At 36.9% G+C, this 22567-nt stretch overlaps 1 protein-coding gene across 1 annotated transcript; it reads left to right on the top strand.

The window, feature by feature from the left end:
- Nucleotides 1-548: 548 nt before the first annotated feature.
- Nucleotides 549-22512, top strand: tc2n (tandem C2 domains, nuclear). Its single transcript, XM_087779654.1, has 12 exons — nucleotides 549-629; nucleotides 1385-1470; nucleotides 10487-10660; nucleotides 10834-10998; nucleotides 12047-12123; nucleotides 12289-12358; nucleotides 13059-13159; nucleotides 14263-14379; nucleotides 14449-14640; nucleotides 16752-16860; nucleotides 18853-19049; nucleotides 20700-22512. The coding sequence occupies exons 2-12, from the start codon at nucleotides 1404-1406 to the stop codon at nucleotides 20805-20807; spliced, it is 1377 nt and encodes a 458-aa protein (XP_087635780.1). The 5' UTR covers nucleotides 549-629; nucleotides 1385-1403; the 3' UTR covers nucleotides 20808-22512.
- Nucleotides 22513-22567: the final 55 nt, after the last annotated feature.

Below are 22567 nucleotides of genomic sequence, written 5' to 3' on the forward strand. Positions count from 1 at the left end.
TGAAACCAGAGTCCACCTCTCGCTGACCTGCCTCCACTTGTGCCGGGACTCTGGACCGGACCAGCTTCAGGTACGTGACGCTTCTGCTCCTGTTCACACGCGTGTGCGGCTGAGTTTGTTTAGAGGGAGTGACTTTTATTATAACTGACATTAATAACCTTTAAGAAAGATCTTAATTTTAAGTAAGAAAAACTTTTAATCGTTCAAAAACGTGGTAGAATTTAACAAAATAAAAGGAAAACATTTATATCTTGTTAGTAGAAAAAAAAACAAATTCATGGATTAACAACTTTTTAAACATTATATTTATTATACTTTTGTAATAAATTAATTGAAAATATACTCGTTAATCCTCTTCTTAGAAAAAAACAATATAAATATTTCCCACGACTTTTAAAAGGCGGTTTATTTACTGATCCCGCACGTGAGTCTGTGACCGGCCTCCCTATTGGCTGAACCTTCCGGATGTTGACCAATAGCAGAGCTCGTCACTGACGCCTCCTTCATCTGCGTGTTATTTTAACGCTGGAGTTCGTAACTTAACGGAAAAAAAAGTTTAAATAATGATTTTTACAAACTTTACACGTTTTTATTTAAGTCATCAGAACCAAAGCAGAAGATTTATGAAGGTATGTTTACGACACTGACGCGAAATGCTGAGTCATCGTAACATTTTAAATGTTTGCTAGTTTGTGTTTGATGTTAGCATGTTCGAATAAACACTTATTTGACTTAAAATAAATCATTTTGAAAATGTTAAAATAACTTGAAAAGCTTTATTATTGATTCAACAACATATTAATGTTATTAACTATATTTTGATGGACAGAAAAGTAAGTAATAGTTATTTTAAAGCGTCTTTTTAGAGTAAATGTAAGAATAATAGACTTTTCGTGAATATAAAAACAAAACAAAATTAATCCTAAAACGAAATTATTTTAAATATGAAATAAAATATTATACAATTTTTATTTTCGTGCATGTTTTTGTTTAATAAAAGTATCGGTTGTATTCTGCGTTTTACGCCGCAAGGCATGATGGGAGTCGCTTTTATTTACCTTTAATTGAAGTGATTTAGTTGTGTTTAAAGATGATGAATGTTAATGTTGTGTTAATGTTGTGTTTGTGTGTTTGTCTTTTACCAAAAATCCAGTTCAATTATGTTTCTTTTAAGTGTTTGTGAATCACTCGTATGGCCTCTAACCGCTGCTGCTGCTCCCTTCACAATAAAGTTAAAAATGGATCAAAATAAAAGTGACCGAAGTGACAAATGTGTTGCTATAGTTTCCACAGACGTCGCTTTCTTTCTCGAGGCTCATGTTTAATTCTGTTATCTTTGTAAAAACGCTTGGTAACGCGTCCTGATTTGTTGCCGTGGAAACAGAGGAACATCTTCAGGAACCATGGAGTGTTTGAAGAACTGCTGCAGGAACCTGATGAGGAGACGAGTCACGGAGCGCGAGACTCAAGGTGGAACATTTTAAATCTTAATGTTGTTGTATTATTAATTATTCAATTCAATCATTTATATATTTTACGGTTTAATTGTTTGATTTATTATTATATATTTTTAAATATGAATGTTTTATACATAGATTTTAATAATGAATTAAAAAAATAAATGTTCGGAATTCCATGTTTTTTGTAATTCGTAGCATTTTTATTTCAATATAAAACACACAAAATAATTAAAAAACATAATTTCTAAATTCCATAAGTTATATTTAAGTTTTATGTTTTTATTTTTAGCCTTTAGATTCAAAATAAAAATGTTGTCATAATAGTGACAATTGTTGGAATCAAACTTTATTTTAAAAAAACAACAAAAAACATTAATTTAAAAAAGTTTTTGAATTTTTTTAATTGATTTAAAAATATATATTATTATTTAAAAATACAAATTGCTTCTTTCTATTTAGAAATAATTGAATTTAGTTGAGTTAAGTTAATACACTGATAAACTACTAATTTAATAAGACACTGATAACCTACTAGTTGAGTTAGACACCGATAAACTACTAGTTGAATAAGACGCTGATAAACTACTAGTTTAATAAGATGCCGATAAACTACTAGTTTAATAAGAAACTGATAAACTACTAGTTTAATAAGACACTGATAAACTACTAGTTTAATAAGACGCTGATAAACTACTAGTTTAATAAGAAACTGATAAACTACTAGTTTAATAAGACGCTGATAAACTACTAGTTTAATAAGACGCTGATAAACTACTAATTGAATAAGACACCGATAAACTACTAGTTGAATAAGACGCTGATAAACTACTAGTTTAATAAGACGCTGATAAACTACTAGTTGAATAAGAAACTGATAAACTACTAGTTTAATAAGACGCTGATAAACTACTAGTTGAATAAGACACTGATAAACTACTAGTTTAATAAGACGCTGATAAACTACTAATTGAATAAGACACCGATAAACTACTAGTTGAATAAGACGCTGATAAACTACTAGTTTAATAAGATGCCGATAAACTACTAGTTGAATAAGAAACTGATAAACTACTAGTTTAATAAGACGCTGATAAACTACCAGTTTAATAAGATGCCGATAAACTACTAGTTGAATAAGACACTGATAAACTACTAGTTTAATAAGACGCTGATAAACTACTAGTTTAATAAGAAACTGATAAACTACTAGTTGAATAAGACACTGATAAACTACTAGTTTAATAAGACGCTGATAAACTACTAATTGAATAAGACACCGATAAACTACTAGTTGAATAAGACGCTGATAAACTACTAGTTTAATAAGACGCTGATAAACTACTAGTTGAATAAGAAACTGATAAACTACTAGTTGAATAAGAAACTGATAAACTACTAGTTTAATAAGACGCTGATAAACTACTAGTTGAATAAGACACTGATAAACTACTAGTTTAATAAGACGCTGATAAACTACTAATTGAATAAGACACCGATAAACTACTAGTTGAATAAGACGCTGATAAACTACTAGTTTAATAAGATGCCGATAAACTACTAGTTGAATAAGACACCGATAAACTACTAGTTGAGTAAGACGCTGATAAACTACTAGTTGAGTAAGACACCGATAAACTACTAGTTGAGTAAGACACCGATAAACTACTAGTTGAATAAGACGCTGACAAACTACTAGTTGAATAAGACGCTGATAAACTACTAGTTGAGTAAGACACCGATAAACTACTAGTTGAGTAAGACGCTGATAAACTACTAGTTTAATAAGATGCCGATAAACTACTAGTTGAATAAGACACTGATAAACTACTAGTTTAATAAGACGCTGATAAACTACTAGTTGAATAAGACGCTGATAAACTACTAGTTTAATAAGATGCCGATAAACTACTAGTTGAATAAGACGCTGATAAACTACTAGTTTAATAAGATGCCGATAAACTACTAGTTGAATAAGACGCCGATAAACTACTAGTTTAATAAGATGCCGATAAACTACTAGTTGAATAAGACGCTGATAAACTACTATTTTAATAAGATGCTGATAAACTACTAGTTGAATAAGACGCTGATAAACTATTAGTTTAATAAGACACTGATAAACTACTAGTTTAATAAGATGCTGATAAACTACTATTTTAATAAGATGCTGATAAACTACTAGTTGAATAAGACACTGATAAACTACTAGTTTAATAAGACGCTGATAAACTACTAGTTGAATAAGACACCGATAAACTACTAGTTGAATAAGACACTGATAACCTACTAGTTTAATAAGTCACTGATAAACTACTAGTTGAGTAAGACGCTGATAAACTACTAGTTTAATAAGATGCCGATAAACTACTAGTTGAATAAGACGCTGATAAACTACTAGTTGAATAAGGCACTGATAAACTACTAGTTTAATAAGACGCTGATAAACTACTAATTGAATAAGACACCGATAAACTACTAGTTGAATAAGACGCTGATAAACTACTAGTTTAATAAGATGCCGATAAACTACTAGTTGAATAAGAAACTGATAAACTACTAGTTTAATAAGACGCTGATAAACTACCAGTTTAATAAGATGCCGATAAACTACTAGTTGAATAAGACACTGATAAACTACTAGTTTAATAAGACGCTGATAAACTACTAGTTGAATAAGACGCTGATAAACTACTAGTTTAATAAGATGCCGATAAACTACTAGTTGAATAAGACACTGATAAACTACTAGTTTAATAAGACGCTGGTAAACTACTAGTTGAATAAGACGCTGATAAACTACTAGTTGAGTAAGACACCGATAAACTACTAGTTGAGTAAGACACCGATAAACTACTAGTTGAATAAGACGCTGATAAACTACTAGTTGAGTAAGACACCGATAAACTACTAGTTGAGTAAGACGCTGATAAACTTCTATTTTAATAAGATGCCGATAAACTACTAGTTGAGTAAGACGCTGATAAACTACTAGTTGAGTAAGACACCGATAAACTACTAGTTGAGTAAGACGCTGATAAACTACTAGTTGAGTAAGACACCGATAAACTACTAGTTGAGTAAGACACCGATAAACTACTAGTTGAATAAGACGCTGACAAACTACTAGTTGAATAAGACGCTGATAAACTACTAGTTGAGTAAGACACCGATAAACTACTAGTTGAGTAAGACGCTGATAAACTACTAGTTTAATAAGATGCCGATAAACTACTAGTTGAATAAGACACTGATAAACTACTAGTTTAATAAGACGCTGATAAACTACTAGTTGAATAAGACGCTGATAAACTACTAGTTTAATAAGATGCCGATAAACTACTAGTTGAATAAGACGCTGATAAACTACTAGTTTAATAAGATGCCGATAAACTACTAGTTGAATAAGACGCCGATAAACTACTAGTTTAATAAGATGCCGATAAACTACTAGTTGAATAAGACGCTGATAAACTACTATTTTAATAAGATGCTGATAAACTACTAGTTGAATAAGACGCTGATAAACTATTAGTTTAATAAGACACTGATAAACTACTAGTTTAATAAGATGCTGATAAACTACTATTTTAATAAGATGCTGATAAACTACTAGTTGAATAAGACACTGATAAACTACTAGTTTAATAAGACGCTGATAAACTACTAGTTGAATAAGACACCGATAAACTACTAGTTGAATAAGACACTGATAACCTACTAGTTTAATAAGTCACTGATAAACTACTAGTTGAGTAAGACGCTGATAAACTACTAGTTTAATAAGATGCCGATAAACTACTAGTTGAATAAGACGCTGATAAACTACTAGTTGAATAAGGCACTGATAAACTACTAGTTTAATAAGACACTGATAAACTACTAGTTGAATAAAACACTGATAAACTACTAGTTTAATAAGACACTGATAAGCTACCAGTTGAATAAGACACTGATAAACTACTAGTTTAATGAGACGCTGATAAACTACTAGTTTAATGAGACGCTGATAAACTACTAGTTTAATAAGACGCTGATAAACTACTAGTTTAATAAGAAACTGATAAACTACTAGTTTAATAAGACGCTGATAAACTACTAGTTGAATAAGACACTGATAAACTACTAGTTTAATAAGAAACTGATAAACTACTAGTTTAATAAGACGCTGATAAACTACTAGTTTAATAAGAAACTGATAAACTACTAGTTTAATAAGACGCTGATAAACTACTAGTTGAATAAGACACTGATAAACTACTAGTTGAATAAGATGCTGATAAACTACTAGTTGAATAAGACGCTGATAAACTACTAGTTGAATAAGACGCTGATAAACTACTAGTTTAATAAGACGCTGATAAACTACTAGTTTAATAAGGCGCTGATAAACTACTAGTTTAATAAGACGCTGATAAACTACCAGTTTAATAAGATGCCGATAAACTACTAGTTGAATAAGACACTGATAAACTACTAGTTTAATAAGACGCTGATAAACTACTAGTTGAATAAGACGCTGATAAACTACTAGTTTAATAAGATGCCGATAAACTACTAGTTGAATAAGACACTGATAAACTACTAGTTTAATAAGACGCTGGTAAACTACTAGTTGAATAAGACGCTGATAAACTACTAGTTGAGTAAGACACCGATAAACTACTAGTTGAGTAAGACACCGATAAACTACTAGTTGAATAAGACGCTGATAAACTACTAGTTGAGTAAGACACCGATAAACTACTAGTTGAGTAAGACGCTGATAAACTTCTATTTTAATAAGATGCCGATAAACTACTAGTTGAGTAAGACGCTGATAAACTACTAGTTGAGTAAGACACCGATAAACTACTAGTTGAGTAAGACGCTGATAAACTACTAGTTGAGTAAGACACCGATAAACTACTAGTTGAGTAAGACACCGATAAACTACTAGTTGAATAAGACGCTGACAAACTACTAGTTGAATAAGACGCTGATAAACTACTAGTTGAGTAAGACACCGATAAACTACTAGTTGAGTAAGACGCTGATAAACTACTAGTTTAATAAGATGCCGATAAACTACTAGTTGAATAAGACACTGATAAACTACTAGTTTAATAAGACGCTGATAAACTACTAGTTGAATAAGACGCTGATAAACTACTAGTTTAATAAGATGCCGATAAACTACTAGTTGAATAAGACGCTGATAAACTACTAGTTTAATAAGATGCCGATAAACTACTAGTTGAATAAGACGCCGATAAACTACTAGTTTAATAAGATGCCGATAAACTACTAGTTGAATAAGACGCTGATAAACTACTATTTTAATAAGATGCTGATAAACTACTAGTTGAATAAGACGCTGATAAACTATTAGTTTAATAAGACACTGATAAACTACTAGTTTAATAAGATGCTGATAAACTACTATTTTAATAAGATGCTGATAAACTACTAGTTGAATAAGACACTGATAAACTACTAGTTTAATAAGACGCTGATAAACTACTAGTTGAATAAGACACCGATAAACTACTAGTTGAATAAGACACTGATAACCTACTAGTTTAATAAGTCACTGATAAACTACTAGTTGAGTAAGACGCTGATAAACTACTAGTTTAATAAGATGCCGATAAACTACTAGTTGAATAAGACGCTGATAAACTACTAGTTGAATAAGGCACTGATAAACTACTAGTTTAATAAGACACTGATAAACTACTAGTTGAATAAAACACTGATAAACTACTAGTTTAATAAGACACTGATAAGCTACCAGTTGAATAAGACACTGATAAACTACTAGTTTAATGAGACGCTGATAAACTACTAGTTTAATGAGACGCTGATAAACTACTAGTTTAATAAGAAACTGATAAACTGCTAGTTTAATAAGACGCTGATAAACTACTAGTTTAATAAGAAACTGATAAACTACTAGTTTAATAAGACGCTGATAAACTACTAGTTGAATAAGACACTGATAAACTACTAGTTTAATAAGAAACTGATAAACTACTAGTTTAATAAGACGCTGATAAACTACTAGTTTAATAAGAAACTGATAAACTACTAGTTTAATAAGACGCTGATAAACTACTAGTTGAATAAGACACTGATAAACTACTAGTTGAATAAGATGCTGATAAACTACTAGTTGAATAAGACGCTGATAAACTACTAGTTGAATAAGACGCTGATAAACTACTAGTTTAATAAGACGCTGATAAACTACTAGTTTAATAAGGCGCTGATAAACTACTAGTTTAATAAGACGCTGATAAACTACCAGTTTAATAAGATGCCGATAAACTACTAGTTGAATAAGACACTGATAAACTACTAGTTTAATAAGACGCTGATAAACTACTAGTTGAATAAGACGCTGATAAACTACTAGTTTAATAAGATGCCGATAAACTACTAGTTGAATAAGACACTGATAAACTACTAGTTTAATAAGACGCTGGTAAACTACTAGTTGAATAAGACGCTGATAAACTACTAGTTGAGTAAGACACCGATAAACTACTAGTTGAGTAAGACACCGATAAACTACTAGTTGAATAAGACGCTGATAAACTACTAGTTGAGTAAGACACCGATAAACTACTAGTTGAGTAAGACGCTGATAAACTTCTATTTTAATAAGATGCCGATAAACTACTAGTTGAGTAAGACGCTGATAAACTACTAGTTGAGTAAGACACCGATAAACTACTAGTTGAGTAAGACGCTGATAAACTACTAGTTGAGTAAGACACCGATAAACTACTAGTTGAGTAAGACACCGATAAACTACTAGTTGAATAAGACGCTGACAAACTACTAGTTGAATAAGACGCTGATAAACTACTAGTTGAGTAAGACACCGATAAACTACTAGTTGAGTAAGACGCTGATAAACTACTAGTTTAATAAGATGCCGATAAACTACTAGTTGAATAAGACACTGATAAACTACTAGTTTAATAAGACGCTGATAAACTACTAGTTGAATAAGACGCTGATAAACTACTAGTTTAATAAGATGCCGATAAACTACTAGTTGAATAAGACGCTGATAAACTACTAGTTTAATAAGATGCCGATAAACTACTAGTTGAATAAGACGCCGATAAACTACTAGTTTAATAAGATGCCGATAAACTACTAGTTGAATAAGACGCTGATAAACTACTATTTTAATAAGATGCTGATAAACTACTAGTTGAATAAGACGCTGATAAACTATTAGTTTAATAAGACACTGATAAACTACTAGTTTAATAAGATGCTGATAAACTACTATTTTAATAAGATGCTGATAAACTACTAGTTGAATAAGACACTGATAAACTACTAGTTTAATAAGACGCTGATAAACTACTAGTTGAATAAGACACCGATAAACTACTAGTTGAATAAGACACTGATAACCTACTAGTTTAATAAGTCACTGATAAACTACTAGTTGAGTAAGACGCTGATAAACTACTAGTTTAATAAGATGCCGATAAACTACTAGTTGAATAAGACGCTGATAAACTACTAGTTGAATAAGGCACTGATAAACTACTAGTTTAATAAGACACTGATAAACTACTAGTTGAATAAAACACTGATAAACTACTAGTTTAATAAGACACTGATAAGCTACCAGTTGAATAAGACACTGATAAACTACTAGTTTAATGAGACGCTGATAAACTACTAGTTTAATGAGACGCTGATAAACTACTAGTTTAATAAGAAACTGATAAACTGCTAGTTTAATAAGACGCTGATAAACTACTAGTTTAATAAGAAACTGATAAACTACTAGTTTAATAAGACGCTGATAAACTACTAGTTGAATAAGACACTGATAAACTACTAGTTTAATAAGAAACTGATAAACTACTAGTTTAATAAGACGCTGATAAACTACTAGTTTAATAAGAAACTGATAAACTACTAGTTTAATAAGACGCTGATAAACTACTAGTTGAATAAGACACTGATAAACTACTAGTTGAATAAGATGCTGATAAACTACTAGTTGAATAAGACGCTGATAAACTACTAGTTGAATAAGACGCTGATAAACTACTAGTTTAATAAGACGCTGATAAACTACTAGTTTAATAAGGCGCTGATAAACTACTAGTTTAATAAGACGCTGATAAACTACTAGTTTAATAAGAAACTGATAAACTACTAGTTTAATAAGACGCTGATAAACTACTATGTGAATAAGAAACTGATAAACTACTAGTTTAATTAATCACTGATAAACTACTATGTGAATAAGAAACTGATAAACTACTAGTTTAATAATACACTGATAAACTACTATGTGAATAAGAAACTGATAAACTACTAGTTTAATAATACACTGATAAACTACTATGTGAATAAGAAAGTGATAAACTACTAGTTTAATTAGTCACTGATAAACTACTATGTGAATAAGAAACTGATAAACTACTAGTTTAATAATACACTGATAAACTACTATGTGAATAAGAAAGTGATAAACTACTAGTTTAATTAGTCACTGATAAACTACTATGTGAATAAGAAACTGATAAACTACTAGTTTAATAATACACTGATAAACTACTAGTTTAATAATACACTGATAAACTACTATGTGAATAAGAAACTGATAAACTACTAGTTTAATAATGCACTGATAAACTACTATGTGAATAAGAAACTGATAAACTACTAGTTTAATAATACACTGATAAACTACTATGTGAATAAGAAACTGATAAACTACTAGTTTAATAATACACTGATAAACTACTATGTGAATAAGAAACTGATAAACTACTAGTTTAATAATACACTGATAAACTACTATGTGAATAAGAAACTGATAAACTACTAGTTTAATTAGTCACTGATAAACTACTATGTGAATAAGAAACTGATAAACTACTAGTTTAATAATACACTGATAAACTACTAGTTTAATAAGAAACTGATAAACTGCTAGTTTAATTAGTCACTGATAAACTACTAGTTAAACACTAGTCACCGCTGACGTCTGGTGTCTGGATCAGTGATCAACCTAAAGATGCCTCAAGTTACGGCGGCGCTGACGGGCGGCGACACGAGGAGCTCCTCTGACGACTACCTTCAGTCCAAGCTTCCTCCTGACGGACGCCACGTTCCCTTCGTGCTCCCGACCTTCAGAGCCTCCTACATCCAGCCCAGGTCTCGCCTCAGTTCTCAGGGTAGGTTCCTCCTCAGGACCGGGTCACGTTCAGAGCTCGAAGAACACACGTGTCTTTGTGTCTTTCATTAAAAGCGGCTCAGAGGTCCGCGGTCTGCAGAGTGGATCAGAACCAGGACATCCTGTTTCTGGTCGGCTGAGCTTCTCTGACCTCCTGCTAATGTTCTCCCGCAGGCTCGGCCCGGAGCTCGTACGCCGAGAGGAAAGTGGAGCTGCTGGGATCGGCTCCTCTGACCTTTAACCCCGAGTCCTGCCTACATCCTGGTCAGCTGACCGACTACGTGTCGCCCGGGTCGGCTCGTCGTAACACCCTGAAGGTCCAGCACCTGAGAGGTCCAGGTATGAACTATAGTTACTCTTACCTCAATACCTGACCAAACTAGAGACTGATGGTGATGAAGATGAAGATGAAGATGATGATGATGATGATGATGATGGTGAAGATGAAGATGATGATGATGATGAAGATGATGATGAAGATGATGATGATGATGATGATGAAGATGATGATGATGATGATGAAGATGATGAAGAAGATGATGATGAATATGAAGATGAAGATGATGATGATGATGATGATGAAGATGAAGATGAAGATGATGAATATGATGATGATGATGATGATGATGAAGAAGATGATGATGATGAAGATGATGATGAATATGAAGATGATGATGATGATGATGATGATGATGAAGATGATGATGAAGATGATGAAGATGATGATGAAGATGATGATGATGATGATGAAGATGATGATGATGATGATGATGAAGATGGTGAAGATGATGAAGATGATGATGAAGATGATGATGAAGATGATGAATATGATGATGATGAAGATGATGATAAAGACGAAGATGAATAATTTAGTATTTTATTAACTATTGTTATATCAGGGTCTAGGTGACCCGGAGGCCTCGGAAACAAATGTGTTTGTTGTATACCTTGTGTTGCCTCTGGGTCAAGGTCAAAGACCTCCCTGGGTTCCATAAATACATAAATACATATACAGTTTTCTGGGCTCCGGGTCACCTTGACCCTGAGATAACACAAGGGTCAAATAATGATTGAAAAAGCTGAGAAAATGAATCTGCACTTTTATTGACATTTTAACAAACAAACTTTTGGAATTCAAACCCAGACCCCTCCTTTCTATTCAGAGGTCAAGGGTCATGTCACACACAATGTTGTTGAATGAACATGTCATTATAAGAGTTTTCTCACGTAGAACTTCAAAATAAAAGCCTATATTTCTGCGTCCTGACCCAGAAGAAGAACCTTTCAGTGTTTATGAATCATGACTAATGTCTTCGTTCTGAAGCGTCAATAAGTACTTTAATTTAATCTGGTGTTTCTAATGGTCCTTCCATGATGGTGTCCACAGGTGCGACTCTGACTGAAGGTCCTCAGCGTCTGTGCAGCTCCATGCTGGACCTGAGCAGCCCTCAGTGTGACATGAAGGTGAGCGTCTCCTCTGGAGTCCAGGGACCAGAAGTTGACCACGAGTTGATTTTATTGGACAATGATGTTGGCGGATGATATAGGGATTTACAGTGTTCTGTTGCCACGGCGACGCTGCTGCTAAGATGAAGAGAATTGAGGATGTTTATCTTCTTCCTCCGGCAGCGCTTCGGTTCGGCGTCCAGCGTCGTCAGCAGCCTGTCGTCCATGAAGGACTCGGTGGAGAGCAGCCTCGGTACCTGTGACCTTTGACCCCATCATCCCAAATGTTTTTGTTTTTTTTAAAGAAAGAAAATCTGAATTAATGCATATTTTTACACATAGTAATTGAGCCCTGAGTGACTCGCTATAACTTTCAAATTAAACGTTAAAACTAGTAAAAATGTCTGAAATCTTACAGTTTCTTTGACAAATAAATGATTAATTTTGAAAATATTCCCATTTTTTAATGTAATTATTAATTAAAGGATGAAAATCTAATCAGACTAATCCAATCGAGCCCTGAGTGACTCGCTCTAACCTTTAAATTAAAACCAAATGTTAAAACAAGTAAAACTATCTAAAATCTTACAGTGTATCTGACAAATAAATGATTAATTTTGAAAATATTCCCATTTTTTAATGTAATTATTAATTAAAGGATGAAAATCTAATCAGACTAATCCAGTCGAGCCCTGATCCACTCGCTCTTACCTTTAAATTAAAACCAAGTGTTAAAACTAGTAAAAATATATGAAATCTTACAGTTTCTTTGACAAATAAATGTGTTTTTTTTTTTTTTTATATTAACATTTTTAAATGTAATTATTTTAAAAAAAAACACGGTTTTTAAGCATTTAATATACAAATGATATCATTGAATTAGTAAAAAGTTTCAACATTTGAAAAGTTCAATTCCTTGGATTTCTTCACACGATCTTCTCCGTCGCATTCAGACTCCATCACTCTGTCGGGGGACGAGCAGGATCTGGGGCGAGTGTGTGTTCGCCTGAGCTACCAGGAGTCCCTGGAGCAGGTCTGGATCACGCTGGTGCAGGTAAGTCGACACCTGAGGAGTCTCTTTGTGTCGAGTCCTCAATGAGGCGTCTGTGAGTCGGGAACAAAACAGGACTCTGTGAAGAAACATCTGACTCGAGTACGACTTCTTGTTCCTCATGTTTCCTCCGTCTGTGGCTTGAAATCTTCTTCTTCACCGACAACTTTAGTGAATAATCGTGTTTAAAAACTTCAGTACCTTTTTTAAACACAAACAAAATACATTTTGTTTTCTCTGGGTAGAAGCAAATCTTCTTTTTACTATTTCTATTCTTCTTGTCGTCACTTTTAATCTCTTTTTTTTCCAGATAATAACTCCTGCTCGTTGTTGGGTTTTGGTTTTGGTGATTTTTCTTTGTTTATTATAAGAGTGTTTTTTCACACTGTTGTTCAGATCCAGTCTTTAATAAAACAATATTACAAAAGGATAAACATGAAAACCAAAGAAATCCAGGCAGGAGGCAGGATCTCATTTTTAACCCTTGTGTCATTTCTGGGTCAAGGTGACCCGAAAGCCCCCAAAAAAATGTGTTTTATGTATCCCTTGTGTATTATTTTTCAGGCATTTGGGTCACCTTGACCCAGAGATAATCCAAGGGTTTGCTTTAAAATCATAGTTTAGTTATTGTACGGTTGTATTCATTTAAATGTACGATTAACACTTAAATATTCACAGTGTTTTCACATTTTTGTGTCACAATTAAACTTCAGTCATCACGTCCTCCGTAGCTATAGGAACGATGACATCCTGGCGATGACTGAGGACGAGAGGATACAGTGACTCCGGCAGCTTTTAAAGCTGATGTTTGGACATATTTTGTCTTTTTTCAATTCTATTAATTCAACTAAAAGAGATTCGAACGATCACAAGATGTTCACAGATAATACAAGTTATCAAAATACATGTCTTATCACGAGCGGAATCTGTCGGATCGTAACGTAGGCGAGATGAATGGATCGCTACGAAAAATCTGGTGGAAACCTGAGAGTAATGTTGACATGAATCCACTTCATTTTTCACTTTATGTTTGTATTTCCTTCTGTTGTTTATCTTCCCAGTCAGTGATTGTGTGAAGCGTCTCACCAACAATGTTGTGTCCTCAGTGCTGCGACCTGAACATTCCCACAGACGTCCAGGATCTTCCCAAGATCGGCTTCAAAGGCATCATCACGGTCCCGAAGCCGATCCACTTCAAGAGCTCGCTCAAGGCCGGGGGGCAGGTTCGTCTTCGTGATCCATGGTCCGTGGACTTCGATGTCTTTGACTCACTTTGATTCGTTTCCTTCCAGGACGTTTCCTTCATGGAGACGTTTGTGTTTCCTCTGCCTCTGCGTCTGCTGCTGGGTCGAGTGCTGCTGCTGCGGCTTCAAACCCACAACCTGAAGGTGCGGACGGTGGCCGAGTGCGTCGTGTCGCTGCGAGAACTCTGCGCCGAGGAGAAGGAACACTGGCTGGACCTGCACCCCCCGTCCAGGCCGTCGGTGAGTCCCGGATATATGGACACAAACATCACGTTTAACTGTTACTTGGTCAGAGTTGTAACAAGAAATATAATGTATTTTAAAACAATCTTCTTCATGTATTTTACAACCAAAGTGTATTGAATTTGTCGTCATTATTTACTCTTTTATTTGATGACTTTTCTTTGTCTGAAACAAAAAAACGGTTTAGTTTTAGTTTTGTTCGACCCACTGGTCGTGATCCTCAACCTGTAAAAGACATTTTATGGGCTATTTACTGACCAAGGACAATGATGTTTGCGGATGATATGGGGATTTCCAGAAACTAAGGTCGACCTGTTGTTAAATGACACATGTTATTAACAACAGGTCGACCTGTTGTTAATAAAAAAGTTAAATATGGAAGGATACGAGGACTGGAACAGAAACACAGGCGGAGGATAAGTTCTGTCGTGAGTTTGTCGCGAATAGTCGTCTGGGTGGTCGTCATGACGATCAGGTAATAAAGACACTTCTTAAGATGCCACAAGGTGCAGCTGTCGGTCGCTCGTGGAAGAAGAGATGAAAAGGAGGAACATGGAAGCTTTGCTTGTAAAAAAAAAAAAAAAAAAGATCTCGATCTTGAACCCCGGAACGTTTGTGCGTCTGTACGGTTGTTGTCGTTCCGTGGAGGCTCGGGTCACACGCAGGTCACACCCCGCGCGTACTTTATGGCGGCCATAAGACCCGAGTTCACAGCCGACCAGATGTCGCCACGTTTCACCCAAATATCCTGATGGAGATAAACTTTTATTAACCTCCTGATTTCAGAGAATCATTTCCTTCCCATGATCGTTTCAGTCGACACAGATTGTGACTTTGTTTACCATATTATGTATTAGTTCACGTTATTTAAACAAGTGTTTTTTGTTTTTAATGACATATTTTCCTTATTTATAAAATATGAATAACATGAAATGTGCTTTTATTATCATAAAATGATATCTATTTTTTTACTTTTCTGTCAACAAATAAGAAAATGAACATGCAGTTCCTGTGTTGTGCAATAAATCTGACTAAATATATGTCAAATATCTTGATTTTGACACAGAGACTTAGATGTTCTTGGTCAGATGACACAGAAGCTGATAAATACTGACCTCTTTTACACTTTTTCTTACACAAAAACTTTTGTTCTCGCTGTTGTATTTCCTCACAAAAGTGTGTGTCATGAAGTGAACACGTGTGAAGGTGGAAACGTTCTCCTAGAACCAGATTATGACAGAAAGTTTCTGAAAACGAGTGCAGACGTAAGACGTGAAAACGGGTCGAGCCAGAGTTCTGTTGCGTCTCTTGAAGTCTGAGAGTAAAGAAACGAGAGTCTTCTCTCAGAGAGTGAATTATTTCTCTCATCCCTCATCCCTCCATCACCGTCACCTTCTTAACCCGCAGCTCTTCACACAAAACCAATCTTTCTTCTCGTCTCCGAGGCATGAAGGCCAACGAGTGTCATTGAAGCAGGAAAATTGCGAGCGAGGCAGAAGTTTACGTTCATGAAGATGTTCTGATGTTCAGTGACGTGTGGACGTTCAGATGAACTCGTTTATCCCGTGATGTCGTTAAATAAAACCGTTAGAAATATTCCATATATATTAATAATGGACTTAAACGGATGAATAAATATTAAAACATCTTATTATGATGATGACAATACTGATCCAAATAGGTATTGTTATTATTATTGTTTTTATTAATGCGTTCATAGTATTTACAATAGAAATTTAAATTAAAATATATATAATATAATCATATATTTTAATATTAAAAGTCATATATGAGCTAAAAACACCTTCATTGTTTAAAGAAATCTGTATTTATTTGGTTTAAACATGTAAGGGTTCAATTTTTCAAGAAAAAAAAAAAGTGTGGCAATTAAACTTCAGTCGACAGACGTCGATGACATCCTGTGAGATCCCGGCGTTGACTGAGGACAAGAGGATACAGTCGACCGCAGCTGCTTTTAAAGCTGATGTTTGGACACATTTTTTCTTTCAGTTCTTTTAATTCAACTAAAAGAGAGGATCGATGGTTTATCTGATAGAAACTGGTCTCCGTCTCGCTCACGACTCACTTTGTCCACTTCTACCCTCCAGGTGAGTCACTCAGAGCTTCATCTCACCACCTGCTTCCAGCCCGTCAACAACCGGGTCCAGCTCCAGGTCCTCGCGGCCCAGAACCTCCCGTCCTCCTCGTTCTCTCAAGGTGAGCACACCTGACACACACCTGACACACCTGACACACACCTGACACACATGACACACACCTGACACACCTGACACACACCTGACACACACCTGACACACACCTGACACACACCTGACACACACCTTACACACCTGACACACACCTGACACACACCTGACACACACCTGACACACACCTGACACACACCTGACACACACCTGACACACACCTGACACACACCTGACACACACCTTACACACCTGACACACACCTGACACACACCTGACACACACCTGACACACACCTGACACACACCTGACACACACCTGACACACACCTGACACACACCTGACACACACCTTACACACACCTGACACACCTGACACACACCTGACACACACCTGACACACACCTTACACACCTTACACACCTGACACACCTTACACACCTGACACACACCTGACACACACCTGACACACACCTGACACACACCTGACACACACCTGACACACACCTGACACACCTGACACACACCTGACACACACCTGACACACACCTGACACACACCTGACACACCTGACACACACCTGACACACACCTGACACACACCTTACACACCTGACACACACCTTACACACCTGACACACACCTGACACACACCTTACACACCTGACACACACCTGACACACACCTTACACACACCTGACACACACCTGACACACCTGACACACACCTGACACACACCTGACACACACCTGACACACACCTGACACACACCTGACACACACCTGACACACACCTGACACACACCTGACACACCTGACACACACCTGACACACACCTGACACACACCTGACACACCTGACACACACCTGACACACACCTGACACACACCTGACACACACCTGACACACCTGACACACACGACACACACGACACACACCTTACACACCTGACACACACCTGACACACACCTGACACACCTGACACACACCTGACACACACCTTACACACACCTAACATACACCTGACACACACCTGACACACACCTGACTCACACCTGACACACACCTGACACACACCTGACACACACCTGACACACACCTGACACACACCTTACACACACCTGACACACACCTGACACACCTGACACACACCTGACACACCTGACACACACCTTACACACCTGACACACACCTGACACACACCTGACACACACCTGACACACACCTGACACACACCTTACACACCTTACACACACCTGACACACAATTGACACACACCTGACACACACCTGACACACACCTTACACACCTGACACACACCTGACACACACCTGACACACCCCTGACACACCCCTGACACACACCTGACACACACCTGACACACACCTGACACACACCTGACACACACCTGACACACACCTGACACACACCTGACACACACCTGACACACACCTTACACACCTGACACACCTGACACACACCTGACACACCTGACACACACCTGACGCACACCTGACACACACCTGACACACACCTTACACACCTTACGCACACCTGACACACACCTGACACACACCTGACACACACCTGACACACACCTTACACACCTTACGCACACCTGACACACACCTTACACACCTGACACACACCTGACACACACCTGACACACACCTGACACACACCTGACACACACCTGACACACACCTGACACACACCTGACACACACCTTACACACACCTGACATACACATTACACACCTGACACACACCTGACACACACCTGACACACACCTGACACACTCCTGACACACACCTGACACACACCTGACACACACCTGACACACACCTTACACACCTTACACACACCTGACATACACCTTACACACACCTGACACACACCTGACACACACCTGACACACACCTTACACACCTGACACACCTGACACACACCTGACACACACCTGAGCGAGGGACTGACTCACTCCTTCCATCATGTCGTGCCACAGTGTTCTTCGTCAAGGCTGAGATGCACCAGCTCGGACCCGTGACTAAGAAGAAGACTCGGGTCCTGAAGGCCTCGGCGGGTCAGGTCCAGTGGGCCGAGACCCTCCACTTCCGCCTGACGGCCTTGGATCAGGCGTGTTCGCTGTCGGTCAAGCTGTACAGTCGCAGCTCGCTGAGGAGGAAACAGTGTCTGGGCCAGGTGAGTCAGTTCAGGTCGCCATGGAAACGGTCAACAATCCCACCTCTGATTCAATTATTACTGTTTGTGTTCAAGAGATATGTTATCTGAGCTTTTATTTGAATCACTGGACGACTGCTGCTCAGGACCTTTCCCACACTTACTAACACGTGAGCCACGGTTTATGACCGCCGTTCATAACGCCGGGGTTATCTACAGGTCATCAGAGCTACTGTTCATTAAAGCAACATTTGGACGTTTTTAGTTTTGCACTTTTTTTGTAATGATTTAATCTTCAACTCTTGAAGTTTAATCTCTGGCTTTTAAATCAACTATATTTCAAATCATACAGATTGTAAAGCATGTGATGGTTTATAAAAATTAACATTACATTAATTTTAGTGTAATAACAAGTATATATGTGTAGTATTGTCCAGTACTTGACTCTGGTGTTGTGATAGTGTAGTAACAAGTATATATGTGTAGTATTGTCCAGTACTTGACTCTGGTGTTGTGATAGTGTAGTAACAAGTATATATGTGTAGTATTGTCCAGTACTTGACTCAGGTGTTGTGATAGTGTAGTAACAAGTATATATGTGTAGTATTGTCCAGTACTTGACTCTGGTGTTGTGATAGTGTAGTAACAAGTATATATGTGTAGTATTGTCCAGTACTTGACTCTGGTGTTGTGATAGTGTAGTAACAAGTATATATGTGTAGTATTGTCCAGTACTTGACTCTGGTGTTGTGATAGTGTAGTAACAAGTGTATATATATATGTAGTATTGTCCAGTACTTGACTCTGGTGTTGTGATAGTGTAGTAACAAGTGTATATATATATGTAGTATTGTCCAGTACTTGACTCTGGTGTTGTGATAGTGTAGTAACAAGTATATATGTGTAGTATTGTCCAGTACTTGACTCTGGTGTTGTAGTATTTACAGACCACATGACTCTTGACGAAGTCGTAACTACTTTCATTTTTTTTTTCAAACATCAGCTTCAAAAGCCGCTAGAGTCACTGTATCCTCTCGTCCTCAGACATCGCCGGGATCTGGCAGGATTTTTCCTTTAGCTGCCATCTAGAGGCTGGACGCTTTATTGAAACAAAAAAACAAACAAACAGTGAATATATACATATTGATTTAAAAAAAAATCATATTTTTCTTATACTTTATTGAATTGTCGATCACAAAAGAACTATGGTAAAAAAAACAAAAAACCTGATGTGATCCGGTGCTGTCAGATATTGATACTGTGTTTATTGTGAGAATAAAAACATTGCGATACATCAGTTTATTATAAATTCACAAACCCTACTCCCTCCTTTTAAAATATGTTGTTTTTGCTCGAGGCAGAAAAATATAAATAAAAACAAATACAAATCTGGAACCAACAGTGACGTTAGCTTCAGCTGCTAAGTCGCTAAGAAGCTAACCTAGCAACTATAAAATATGTCGGTGAATGAACTATAAGACATTTTGTCTTCATGGTCGCATCTTGAACTCAGTGTTTAAAAATGAAAAGGTAACATGTGTGTCCGGCTCTACCTGCTGCTGTGATGGAGAAATCAAGCCCCCCTGTCGTCGGTACACAAATATGATCTACACTCTCAACTCGACGCGAGGAAAAGACTCTGATGTGAAAGAATGTTCTTCGTTCTTCCAGATCCTCCTCGGGATGGACAGTTGTGTGGCGGAGGCCGTGGATCAGTGGAAGGACACCATGGATCACCCGGAGAAGGTGGTCTCGGCCTGGCATCGACTGAACCGCTGAACGTTCGCCGAAGAACCAGACGTTATTTTCTCAATACTTTTGTTGTTTTTAGACAAACTGACAAACGTTAGATCGACGCGTGACATGTTTGAGGTCATGTGACCACGGCGAGGAAACGAGGCCACAGAGGAAGACGCCGGAGACGCGTCGTCCGGTAACAAGTGGGTCAACAAGTGTAGAAACACTGCAGAGGTCAGTGATTGAAGAACCTCTCGGGAGACGCACTCGTTGTTCTTCTGATGGAAACATTATGTTTCGCTCCTGCAGCAATTTGAAAACACCATTCAGACATTTTTTTTCGACCCCGAGAATCTTTTGTCCTGAAGCGCTGGTCACGTGACTCAACAGCAAAGTTAGCTTTTTTTTAGTGTTTGTGCTTCAGTACTTTTTCAATCAGAGTTTCTGTGTGTCCAGCTGTGGAGGCCGGAACACACACACACACACACGCACACACACACACCTTTGTAGACCGAGACAACAAAGAGAGAGTGTTTGTGTCTCTGCCAGGACGACGAGTCGATCCACGTGACTCAACCTGCGTCAGATGCTTTAATTTCCTGACGCACTGGAAGCGCGTCCAGATGTTGCGCAACCAGTGTTTGATGAGCGCGAGACCCGCCTCGACCCGGGACTTCCTTTGTCTCCGCAGTCGCGCTGATGTTTGCCTTTTTTCCAGAACATTCCTCCTGGTGTGTTGTGTTTGGCTCGTCGCAAACATTCCTGGTGGTCTCGTTAAAATCCACTTGTGCGAGCAGGTTGGGTCGCCGTGGAAACGGGGATTTAAAGACTATTTTTTAAATGTTTTCCATCAAAAAATATTACGATCTGATTTTAATAATAATGGTTTGTTATTATATTTGATGATTTTCACAATTAAGTTTCTTGTCAAAGTGTTGTGAGATGTTAGCGTGACCGCAGCTAGCAATGTTAGCAACTAGCGAAGCTAGCAATAACTTTTTTTTAAAAACAAAAATGTATTTTATAGAAGTGTGTACCGTCCTGTTAATACATATCATGGTACAGACACCAAACAATCTACTGTATTCTAATACTGTAGTAATAAGTATATATGTTTGTAGTATTGTTGAGTACTCTGGTGTTGTAGAATTTACAGACCACATGACTCCTGACGACTTTCATTTGTTTTCAAACCAAAATGTGTCTAAACATCAGCTTTAAAAGCTGCTGGACTCACTGTATCCTCTCGTCCTCAGTCATCACTGTATCCTCTCATCCTCAGTCATCACCAGAATTTACAGACCTCGTGACTTTTGACGACTTTCATTTGACTTCAAAGACTTTCATCTTTCAACATCAGCTTTAAAAGCTGCTGGACTCACTGTATCCTCTGGTCCTCAGTCATCATTCTTCCTTCATCTGCGGAGGACGTAACGACTGCTGCCATCTAGAGGCCGGAAGTTTAGTAGCAACACATGTTAGAACTATAGCAAAAACAGAAAACATGAATCAATACAGTGCTGTGAAATATTGATACAACGATATATTGCAGTTTTGTTCGTGGTACTAACACTCCTGGTGTATTTATGTGTCACAGCTTGAGCTCAATAAACCACATTCAACTACAAACAAACAAATAATCAAAATAGACTTTCCTGCTTGTGGACCTTGGCTCCAGAAAAGGTTTGATCGAAAAAAGTGTTTTTTTGTAATATCCAGGTTGTGAGTTCATGGTTTTTCTACAATAAACTTCATTTAATTCAGATCAATTGAGACGCTTTTGTTTTTCATTGATGTGTGAT

The sequence above is a fragment of the Callionymus lyra genome, chromosome 18 (genome assembly GCF_982586985.1).
Source record: "Callionymus lyra chromosome 18, fCalLyr1.hap1.1, whole genome shotgun sequence".
Classification (NCBI taxonomy): Eukaryota; Metazoa; Chordata; class Actinopteri; order Syngnathiformes; family Callionymidae; genus Callionymus; species Callionymus lyra.